Source organism: Capricornis sumatraensis, chromosome X (assembly GCF_032405125.1).
Source record: "Capricornis sumatraensis isolate serow.1 chromosome X, serow.2, whole genome shotgun sequence".
NCBI lineage: Eukaryota > Metazoa > Chordata > Mammalia > Artiodactyla > Bovidae > Capricornis > Capricornis sumatraensis.
Window position 1 is genome coordinate 38,467,041 of NC_091092.1, and position 12,345 is coordinate 38,479,385.

The 12,345-nt window shown below is 39.3% G+C and overlaps 1 protein-coding gene across 1 annotated transcript in view; it reads right to left on the reverse strand.

Moving 5' to 3' along the window:
* The window catches only part of ENOX2 (ecto-NOX disulfide-thiol exchanger 2), a 171,361-nt gene that overhangs the window by 26,551 nt on the left and 132,465 nt on the right, over positions 1-12,345 (reverse strand). The window contains exons 7-8 of the mRNA XM_068962345.1: positions 11,898-12,004; positions 3,324-3,438 (exon numbers count right to left, since the gene is read on the reverse strand). Coding sequence (XP_068818446.1) covers positions 3,324-3,438; positions 11,898-12,004 — 222 coding nt within the window. The remainder of the gene's footprint in view (positions 1-3,323; positions 3,439-11,897; positions 12,005-12,345) is intronic.

The following is a 12,345-nucleotide window of genomic DNA, read 5'->3' on the forward strand; positions in this document are numbered from 1 at the left end:
TTGGCATTCATGGTCCCCCATGGTTTAGACCTATCTTGCCCACTCAATCTTTTATACCCTTATTACACATCATCTTTATTTCCCTCTTTAAGCTCTACTCCTTTGCCTTTTCCCTCTCTGTATCAAGATGCTTTCTTACTTTTTTTGTCTTTCATCCAAACTTGTTCACCTTAATCAATTTTCACTGATGGTGACTAATCTGGCCCACACTAATATCTCTTGCCCTTGCTGCATTTTAATCAGTATCTTCCAGGTCAGCACCAAGTGGTATTTCTTACATTTTATGTGTATTTACATATATTACATCTTTATACCTATCAGGTTTTATGACATAATGCTTGTTAACTAATTGATCAACTCCTAAAGTGAGAATAATGGGATATAGGAGGAGAAAAGGGAGGAGATTGGATATCAACTGAAGAGAAAACTTTGGCTAGAACAATGGAGAATTAGTCTAAGTCAATGTTTTCTGAATGAACTTCCTGGACCATGATCATAGAAATCATTCAGGATGCTTGATAAAATTTAGATTCCCAAACTCTATTACAGACCTATTGAATCAGACTCTGCAGTCTAGAAGTCTGAATTTTAAAAGGTAGCCCAATGATTTATATATGTATGTGTGTATACACACACCAATATATATATATATATATATGTGTATATATATATATACACACACACCAAATCTGAAAACCACCAGTTTAAGTGAAGAAAGCAGAAGATACATACCGAAAGGGAATAGCTATTATGTTTACTGAGTACATGTACTTTCCATCATGGCTAACAATAGAATGAAATAGTTTCACACTATCATGATTTGCTTTGATGTGATTCTCCCTCTTCAACACATTGCTCTGAGCACAGCAGTCCTTTCTTCCGTGGCAAGAGTATTTCCAGTTCTGAATCACAAATAGAGGTTAGCTAGCATAGAGAATCTCACAGAATAGAAATTTCGTGGCACTTCAAGTAAAGGTGACAGACTGCTAGCTTTGACTCATACTTTCATTGGGAAATAATTGTAACTAAAAGCATGCTATAGGCTCCTGAAATTCAAGTTTGGTAGCACAGAGAGGGAGGGGAAAAAAGCCTTTGAGATCTAGTTGTTTAAGCTTTTAATTGGAGCCAAGCAATAACTAAAACATACAGCTGATTGAGATAAAAATGGAGGCCCTGCTCATTGGCTCATACTGAGCAGGATTTCTGCAGTTGAGTACTATAGACATGTGATAACAAAATTAGATACGATCGAGGGGAAGAAAAATGCACAAAAGTCCTTGAATTAAAATGAATTGAAACCTTCTGGGAGAAAAGCTATTTGGTAAGCTCCATTAAGTCTATTGTAGATAGCTTTATTTGACAAAGCAGCATCCTGGCATGTGGAACAGGAAGGAAAATAGCTATAAGATGATCTGTCAGGGAGTTTCCAGTCTCTAAACGAATAAGATTCTGTGCAGTAGCCAATACAGCTTTTAACTCAAAAGAGATACAGAGCAAAATGCAATTATATAACCCTAGTAAGTACATTCAATCTGAATCTCCCATATACCCCTCTCCTCTCCAAATAACTCCTCAAACTCAGCAATTTATCAAGTGGATGCTCAAACTTATCGCTGCATTCATTTCAGGGTAACAGTGGATTAACACTGTATACAATACTGCACACATTGAGGTGGAGGCAATCCTACAAGTCAAAGATTAATCAGCTATAAAATATCTCAGTTAAACACTTAGATCATTTGAGTAGTTCAATTATTATTACATTTTTTTGGTTTATTCTGGCTATAAGTTTATAGTATGTGTTTGCAGTTATTAGTTCCCTGTTCTGAAAATGTTACTTATCCACTGATTGTGAAGGGTTTATTTAATATATATGGACACTTATATGTTTAGGGATCTAACATATGGCAAAAATAAAGGAGATTCAGATATAACAGCTAATGAATGCTTTAAAAACAGTCTGAATGGTGGTTTTTCTTTTCCTTACGAGTGAAGATTCTGGGTTAGGGCAAGTGGCTAAAGCTGCTCACTTCAATATGCGAACACCAATAAATTCTAATTTGCATTGTAATCTATCTGTTTTCTGTCTCTCACACAGACACACAGACATACACATAGTAGGGGCGGTATATATCTCCAATGTCTAGCACAGTTCTTGGAATGTAATGGCTAATAAAGAAATGAAGGAATTCACTTAACCATTACAAAATCTATATTAAGATGTTTCACTTAACCATTACAAAATCTATATTAAGATGTTTTTTATAATGTATTTCTTATAAACATGGAAGCTGAGGCTCACTGAGGAAGAAGGCCTTCCTAGGTCAAGAAAGGCAGAGCTGGGGTTAGAACTCCCTGTGTTCTAACTTTAGTCCAGTTTCCTGTCTGATGTGCCTATGGACTGCTAAGATTATCTAGAATGGTTTACCTGAAGACGCTGGTCTTTTAGCTGAGATTTTCATTTCTCCCATAGCAATCCCCTTTCCAAGATGGTCTGTTATGAAATTGAAGGGTGCTCTTGCTATACTGTTCACCAGGTTTGCCACTTGAGTTCCTCTGGGGACTTATCCCATGGCCATCACCTTGCAGTGAGGGCCTGACTAGGTTAGATAACAGCAAAAACCTTTACCCAGACAGCTGTTTGTAGACCCTTGCTTGGTTCCTGATAAGCCTCAAAGTAACCACAATGGAAAGCAGTGGATAGGCAGACTCATATATTGTAGATATTTCTGCTTAGTTTGTAGATTGTTTCTTTAACTCTGATTTTTAAACAGAAATATTTAACTTTTATGCAGATACATTTATCAAAAATATATTTTATGATTTCTATCTTTGGAGATCTTCAACCCAAATTATATAACCAACTCCTACATTTTCCAAAATGTCTTTTGCTACATATAGATTTTGCCATTTGAATCTTCAATCCACTTGTTATTAATTTTGGTGTAAAGTATAAGTGATATAGATATCTAGTTATTTTTCCTAAAAGTTCGGCTATTTATACGTAAACCATCTTCTGGTTTCTACTGTAGAACATATAAATCCAGGTCAAATATAGAACAAAGATGCCTCAATATCCAGTGCTCCTAGGATAAAAAGTCTACTTTTAATGATGGAAAATGGGGGTAAATTAAGACTATAAAAAGTCCTGTAGCCACATAGTTGACATTCAGCCAGTGTGTACTTATGCGGCCTCACAGATTGTTTTTAGCTGGCTCCAGTCTGATGGGTTTGTGCCTATGCCTTCCCAGTGGTTAATGGTTTTAAGCATCGTCCCTCTCAGTAGGTGTTAGTTACATAAAGCAAAGCAGGATTTTCTTTACCTGATTCTTCAGTTTCTTTTCTTTCTGTTGTTTCTTCGATTTCATCATCAGACATCTCCATTTCTTCTTCTCGCCTGATTCCCATTAATTCATCATTATGTATGTTGCGAATTTCCTAAGGTTAAAAGGCATGCTTTTTAGGTGGGAAAGTCTTGAAAATGTTGAGGAAATAAACAGAATTAAGGACAAGGGAAAGCAGGGTCTTTTTAAATGGGTAACAAAACTTCGGAGTGGTCTTAAGGCAGAGGCAAAGGGGCACGTTGAGGCTGAGGAGTCTCAATAGACAAAGCAAACTTTGTGCACTCTGCCCTGCATAGGCTCTCCTTCTATAACCAGAGCTCTAGCAGCTGATGATTCTTGAATCCCTCCCATTTTAGACAGTACTGTTGACTGCAAAACACCTTCCATCTCTTACTCACATGGATTTCTGGACTTTCCCTTAAGGTTCTGCCATGTTCACCTTCCCATGTCAAATCCTTTGATTTCACTGCCTTCCATCCTCTTTCCTCTCCCCTTATAGTCTTACTCAACACAAGTTTTAATCAAACATTTGCAGGTTTAGTAGTTTAGAGTGACAAATGAGCTGTTAGGACTAAACTCCTACCAGATCAACCCTTCCCTGGATAATAACAACAACAAAAAACCAAACCAATTCCCTAACTACTTGATGGCATTAGAGGATGAACAAAAGCAGGTACGTTCTGAAGAAGAGTTGACTCTTGGAAGAAGCATGTGGGTCTTCCAGTTTTAAAGGGACTTCTATTTTGAGAGCAGACTACAGCTAGAACCTCACAGCGTGGCTAACTTTTAAATAGAATATCCACAGGCTTTATATCCTAAAGAAATAGAGAGAGTTCAGGGCACCACTGGACAGCCACTGGAAAGTGAGGAGGGGATCCCAGAAAGTAGTCAGCCAAAGAGAGAGGAATCCAAATTCTGTGTATAAAAACTGTCCAAATTCTTCATGATCCCTGAACCATGAAAGCACAGAGCAGATTCCAAACTACACAGCCTAGGTGAAAAACTCAGCTGAGATTTGAGTTGCCATCAAAGAGAGACAATTTCTAGCTTATGTTCAATGAAGTAAACTGACCACTAAAACAAAATCAACCATCTTTAAAAGAATATAAGAGAATCCAAAGACTTAAAAGCAAAATATTCACGATCAGCAGGTAAAACCCTTAATTAATTGACATACCTGCAAGAACTTTCTTTCAGAAACAGTAAAAGCCAGAAGTTAGGGAAACAAGTCTTAAAAGTGCAAAGCGCAGGAAGAAATAAAAAATATCCATTTATTCAGAATTCTACACTCAGAGAAAGATTCTTTCAAGAATAGAGATGACATTTAATATATTTTCAGACAAATATAAATGTATATGTCACCCAAAGACTTGCACTAGAAGAAAAGCTGAAGAAAGTTCTTCAGGCTGAAGGGATGTGTTACTGGATATAAACAGATCCGGTATGAAGAACAATGGAAATGATTGAGATAATATTGGAAAAGTCACTTTTTCAAAAAATTCATGTATGAGAACTCTATTTTTGAACAGCTTGCAATCATTTAGAGGCCACTTGATGCCTGTCAGGGGCTCCTCCACACTGAGCTGAGACATCTTTGCCTAGGTTAGCCCTAATTGGGCCATAATACAGGAAATGTCCAAAGCTGTCTGGTGAAAATTGCCTCCATTTAGGGAGATTATAAATATTTCAAATGGATTTCTTAATAATTAATGCTACAGTTAATCACTACTTCAACTAATATTCTCCTTTCTCCCTTTTCATTCCTTTTATCAGGAAAAAATTTCTATATCAAGGTAAGTTTACACTAACTATAAATAAAAGAACCTATTAAAAAGTGAGCTATTCAGTATTATCACTGATAGCTAAGAAGTAATGGGAAAAAAACAGAAAAAAATAGAAATACTAACACAGGATCCTCCATGTGCTGCAGGGGCATCACTTAAAATAGAAGAAAATAATGACTTGCTTGAGAAAAAATGAACTTTAGAGGACTGTGTCAAGAGAGAGATTTACTATGTCTTATTCAAACTCATTGCACAGAGAACAGTAACGAAATTGCTCATTTCTAAGAATTCATTCTATCTCAGGAGTCTGGATTTCAGTTATCAAAGAGCTGTTACTGGAAAGGTGATCACAATGAGGTTTGACACTGGCAAATTCGAATATTGTACAACTTACTTCATCAGGAAAAGTCGTGGCTCTCCTAGGTGCCTAACAAAAATGTAGACTGTCAGAGGGTGTAAGCAGAGACTAACTTTCAATTCACAGACATGTTGTCTAACTCTGGGGAAGTTATTGTGCTTCTCTGAAGAGTAAATTGTACTCTTTCTAGGGCAATGTCCCAGGGCTGGAAGATCTGATAGCTAAAACATGCCCTGCAGCTGCTCAGCATCTGCAAAGCATCTTTTCTGCTTACAGCTGGGCAAGAAAGTGTAATCTCTTCTTAGAAGTATAAACTGTTCAATAACTAAGTGATACAGCTTATCTAGAGAACTTTCCCAGCTTCAAAAAATCCCTAGAAAAATAATGGACCTAAGGGCAAATTTTACCTCAATGCCTCAAAATACTTCAAAAACAAGAATTACTAGTTCCTTTGGCTGATAATGAAAGGGGAAGAAAAATTAAGGAGACGCTTGCTCTCAGATAGATATTCAGCCAGACAGGCAAAGTGGCAAAGCGTAGCACCCTCTAACCACTAGCCAATACTTCTTAGCTACATAGAAACTAAGGCCCATATCATTACTTTTCTATAAATATAAATAAGCAAAGAGAACAATAGCAGTTATAGGGCACCAGATGACAGTAAACATAGGGACGGCATTCAGTAAATGACACCACCTGTAAGTAAAGTAAATGAGATTTTAACACTTTGAAAACCCTACCATTAAAGCACTTGATATCTAAGATGCCTATTTTCTATATTCTGTGATAGATCAAAAAAGCTCTACTTTTGGAATCAAGCCCTAACGAATACCTTCAGAGTGAAGAACTGAAAGGTGGCATTTACCTAAGGAAGGCACTCTACCTAGTGTGGACACAGGAGCAGGCAGCAGGAGGACTTTGAGTCCCTGAAGTGTAGGCAGCAAGAGAAATAGCTGCCTCTTAGATCTGCCCCTTTTCCCATCCTGACTGTTGAATCACTGAAGCCAAATGAGTGGCCAATCCAAGGAATTTACACTTTCTCTAGTGAGTGAAAGTTGCTCAGTCATGCCTAACTCTTTGCGACACCATGGACTGTAGCCCACCAGGCTCCTCTGTCCCTGGAATTCTCCAGGCAAGAATATTGGAGTGGTTCGCCATTCCCTTCTCCAGGGGATCTTCCCTTCCCAGGGTATCAAACCCAGGTCTCCTGCATTGCAGGCAGATTCTTTACCATCTGAGCCACCAGGGAAGCAAAATGAGTGGCAATGGCATGCAAAAACATTTTCCAGAAATTTTCATTTGTAAATCTCTACCTGAAATTGACTGGGTCACGTCACTGATAGAGTACATCAAAAAAGGTAAGACAGCCCTCCTAAGGTTTTTACACCACTTTGTTGCCCATAGTAGACCTGCAATATTTTTATTTAAACAGTGACACTTTGTTGCCCATAGTAGACCTGTGATATTTTTATTTAAACAGTGAACTGTTAGTGACTTTTCAAAATGCATTATGATGCCTTTGGGTCTATTCTGTGCTCAGTCGCTCAACTGTGGCCAACTCTTTGTGACCCCATGGACTGTAGCCGACCAGGCTCCTCTGTCCATGGAATTTTCCAGGCAAGGATCCTGGAGTGGGTTGCCATTTCCTTCTCCATGTGGTAACTTTTTGTGAAGCTTAGATATTCACATACTGTTCCACAATGAAGGACAAAGCATTTTCAACATAGAATAAAACAAAAACCCTAGACAGAGGAAAATGCATGAAAAGAATCATCTTGGTACCAGCTGACATTTTTGATTTATCATAAAGTAGGCAAATCATAAATCATTGAACATTAATTATCTAACTATATAGTTTCCAAGAAATTTATGTGGACTTAAATTCATCTTACTCATGTTTTTTGACAGGAATATAACTATAAGAAAAGCAAAGTTCCTTATGAATTGCATTACAAAATTGTACTTACCCAGACTTTGAACATTAACAGTAGTGGCAAAAGGGCAGATGAGAGGGAGATAACTCCTATGCATATGTAGAAATTTGATTCTGATATCGTTCAAGCCAATCAACCAAAGCACAAACACAGGCACTTAATCAATGTCTATTGTATGCTATATAATGGAAATACAAATTTGGTTGATCCAAATTTTGTTGGTATGTGGTTTGATGGCTGAAAGCAAAAGCTAGTGTTAGTGCAAATGGGTCCTAAAATGAGGGTATGCAGATGACTTGAACATTTATCTGCAGCCAGGTCTTCAGAGTTTGGAATGATTTTAGCAATCACAGTATTTCACTTCACGAGCATGCTATTAATAGTATGTAATCACCATGTCCCTTTTCTCTGGTCCAATGATATAAAATCTCACATCAGGGACAATGCAAGGGAGTATCTTCCAGTACCTACCACTATGGCTCTAGATTCTTATATATTAATACCACCTAACTTGTAATGTAGGCCAAGATCTCAGTAAGAGAAATACACAGGTTTTCAATGATTTCATAGAAAAAGGGTTCCCATAACACTCAGAGCTGTCAGTAAAGTCACTGAAGATGCTAACTCTTATTAAGAGGAGGGACTTCAGCCTTCTCTTTTTTATTATCCTTTCAAATTATATCAGCATAAGCCTCACACACATAAATCAGGAAAGTAAACCAATGAAAAAGACTCATTATCAAACTAGTCTGCCTGGTAGATGCTGCCAGAGAGAGTGCCCTTAGCTCCCTGAAAGTGGGGACTTTTTCTTCTTACTCTGTACCTTCTCTCACCAGAGACAGTGTTGGCTGCTGTAAGGAGGATGATAATGAGACAAAGAACAGGTACTCTGTGACATGAGGAGGTCACCAGCTGGTTTATTCCCCAAGGTAACTGGTAGAAAAGGTTCAGTGTCAGACTCTTCTACCTTGATGAAACCCCTAGCTTAGGAGTTGTAGCTTTGATGCCTACATCAAGAAAAAGCCAGTTTAGTTGATTAAGTCACTGAGATGCTCTGATTCTCTGTGGGGTTCTAAGAGGCAGCCCCGATTTAAGAGGACAGTTCTGTCACTTTCTATAGGATACCACCTTCTAGTCCTCAGTGTTGCCTGTCATCAAGTGAAAGTACGCAGAGGTGAAAACAAATTTAATGCCATGATTTAAAAAGGCACCAATATAAAGCAGAAGAAATCTTTTACGTTTAGGGAATACCATGCTAGAGCAAGGCCATGAGCTATGTTCCACTGTCAGTAGTTTTACTTATAAAGATTGCAGTATTCAAGGTAGACCTTAATTTAGTCCAATCCAACAGGCAGGAAGCATTTTCCTAGGTTTTTACAAAGTCTACAAGGCACATCACCAAACATGTAGTAAATCATGCTGGCCATGTCCTTATCACTGTGTCAAGCAAGCTCTGCTGCAATACTAGGTGACAGGGTGTGTAACTCAGCTCTCCACAGCAGCAGAGAAATGGCCAGCTCACTAGCATAGCTAAGTTTATTGAGGAGGTAACTAAACCCAAGCATATGGCCACCAGGGGCTTCCCAGGTGGCTCAGTGGTAAAGATTCTGCCTGCCAATGCAGGAAACATAAGAGATGAGGATTCAATCCCTTAGTCAGGAAGATCCCCTGGAGAAGGAAACGGCAACCCACTCCAATATTCTTGTCTGGAAAATTCCATGGACAGAGGAGCCTGGCAGGCTATGGTTCATGGGGTCACAAAGAGTCAGACATGACTGAGAGACTGTGCATGCATGCATGCATATAGCCACCAGATATGTGGGCTTGCTATAACTACAGAGAGCCTTGATGAATAGTATTAATGGAGACCATTTTTGCAAATTTGTTTACAAAAGGGTTGTGGGCTAGGTGAGTCAGTGCTCCAACAAGAGGCACCACTCCTATGAAAAAGGAAATAGTGTATAGGGTAGGGTTTTCTGTAATGGGCGGAGCACTTCAGACAGCCTGTTCCAGCCCCTAAAAAGGATACGCAGGTATGTGTTTTGAAAGGCAGGGAGAGACTAGTATGGCTTTTCTACAATGGGAAGGCATACTGAGCATTTTTCTCTCAACTTTTATTTTTCTGAATTATTTCCACTAAAGATTTTGGCTACTTGAAATTTAGGTGCTAAACTCCAACCCTCCCCTTGATCACTTTCTAAAAACTTTTTAGCTCACTGAGGACAAAGACCACCTCATTCTGCATTGCCTGTCATAATACCTGAGACAGAGAATGTGCTCAGTACACATTTGAATTGAAATGCTGAATTTTGTTTGTTGGGCTTCACAACATGAGGCAGCTCTAGCATTCTAAAACCATTTTGTGCTACAGTAAGACAATCACTTCCTTTTTTGACCCTAATTATCATGTTTTAAACAATTACAAACTTTCTGGATTTGTATGACTCTACCCTCTACTGGGTTGATATTATCAAGGATTTCTCTGCAGTGACTCCCTGATCTCTTGGCTGAGCCAGAACTGATGGCTCAAAGACTGTCAGTTCATGAACAGGGGTGGGTTTATCTTCCTGTAAATGCTCTTCATCGTTCTCAAATTGTTGCCACACAGACTATGTCATGTATTCTCATGAAGGACAGAAGAGATAGATCATTATCTTCATTTGATAGGTTAGGAAACTGAGGTTCACAAAGACCAAATGACCGGCTCAAGACCACCAGGCAGTTTATACCAGAGTGCAGAGTGAACAATGTCCAGTCCTGGACTGACCACTTATGAGCTGTGTCATTTTGTGTACATCACTTAACATTTCCAGGTCTCAGTTTTCTCACATGTAAAACACAGACACTCTACTTACTTATTATTCCTTATGGAGTTGTTAATGATCAATGGAAATAATACTATTTCTCATTGATATAGTATTTGCATTTTCACACCATCTATATAGTTCATCTCACTGAATCCAGGTGAAGAAATAGGGACTAAGAAAGGCTGACCAGCTTGCTCAAAATCACACAGCTATAATAAGTCAGAGTTGAGATTTGAATTCACGTCTGCTCCAAGTCCCGGGTTCTTTCCACTGCACCACATTTACTGGGAGGCTCATGTAGGTGAGATAACCAGTGTGAAAGTGTTTTATAATATGTAGTGAGTGAGTGAGTGAGTGAAAGTCACTCAGTTGGGTCCGACTCTTTGTGACACCATAAACTATACAGTCCATGGAATCCTCCAGGCCAGAATACTGGAGTGGGTAGCCTTTCCCTTCTCCAGGGGATCTTCCCAACCCGGGGATTGAACCCAGGTCTCCTGCATTGCAGGCTGATTCTTTACCAGTTGAGCCACCAGGGAAGCCCATTATTTATTTATAATATGTAAATTCCCTACAAACGCTATTTAAATATTAAGGAATATGACAACCTACACTGATAGATACAATGGGATTACAACTAGACTGGCAAACAGGACTCAGAAACGAAGTTGAAAAAGCTGCTGCATACATAGATTGAAGGCATCAGGGCTGGCTGGGTAAGGAAGCTACTGCTGCTGCTGCTGCTGCTGCTGCTAAGTCACTTCAGTCGTGTCCGACTCTGTGCGACCCCATAGACAGCAGCCCGCCAGGCTCCCCCGTCCCTGGGATTCTCCAGGCAAGAACACTGGAGTGGGTTGCCATTTCCTTCTTCAATGCATGAAAGTGAAGTTGCTCAGTCGTATCCGACTCTTAGCTACCCCAAGGACTGCAGCCCACCAGGCTCCTCCATCCATGGGATTTTCCAGGCAAGAGTACTGGAGTGGGGTGCCATTGCCTAAAGAAGAACTCGAGGCCTATGTCACATTCCAAAGGCATATCAGTGTAAACAAACCTCCCATCTCAGTTTTTAATCTTGGATTTAGAATCAAAACCTAATCCTATCAGATACATTCTAGTGTTATACTAAAAATGTCACTTGAGCACAAGCAGAGAGGTATGTGTCCATCTTAATTTGAAATCAGAGTCCTCTGTTACCTTTAAAGCTGCCACCTATAATGATGGCTGAGCAGGTTTGATAAAAAGAAGCTCAGAAATTTCAGTGATCCAATGTACCACCAGGCAGCTTTTAGCTTTAATTGTCAAGATGCTCTAATAAATGTAAGTCAGCCCTAATATCACTACCACTAGAGACACAGGTTAGTAATTATTGTTGTACCCAAGACTAGCTAGCTTAGAGGAGTAAACTTTTAATTATCGCAGCTACATTTTCACTACTAAGGTTTCCATCCAGCAGAATGCATTCAAGACAACACGTGCACATTTATTACCTTTTGGCAGCAGGCGGTCAGGACACAGCGACAGGCTATAGAACTTGTCTCAGTATTTCATTAGGGGCTTGTTGTGGCTGGGGGAGCTTGGCACTATTTAATTCTAGCTAAACTCCAAATCAATAACTTGTTAAAGAAAGAAACTGTCCCCCTGAGGGGCTACCAGAGTAAAAAGTTACTAACCTCAGCTTGTTTGCACCAAACGCTGATGTTTTTACGCTGGGCTTTTGTGAAGTGGTCCCAAGCCTTTTGTTTGGAGGCGGAATGGTAGACGGCTACTATCTGCTCAACTGCAGCATCAGATCAACAGTTGAACCAGCCAGAGCATCACCCAGGGATGGCAAAAGAGAGGAGAAAAGAAATAAGAGAAGCATCAGCTCAGTGCATCTCTGACGACACTACTTGACTAGAGTTGTGCTTAAAAAAAAAAAAAAGGCTACGTGTGTTGGGGTACCATGAGTTTAAAGAGGATTCAAAGGCAAAGATATCAGTATACATAAAGAAAAAATGAACTCTAGAAGATTTGGGGTGAAATGGTGAATAAAGCTTTAATACAGGCAGTGTGTCTTCATTCAGGCAGGAGTCATGGTGAATGTGGTTTAGTGCTACTGACCCAGTACAGCATGACAGC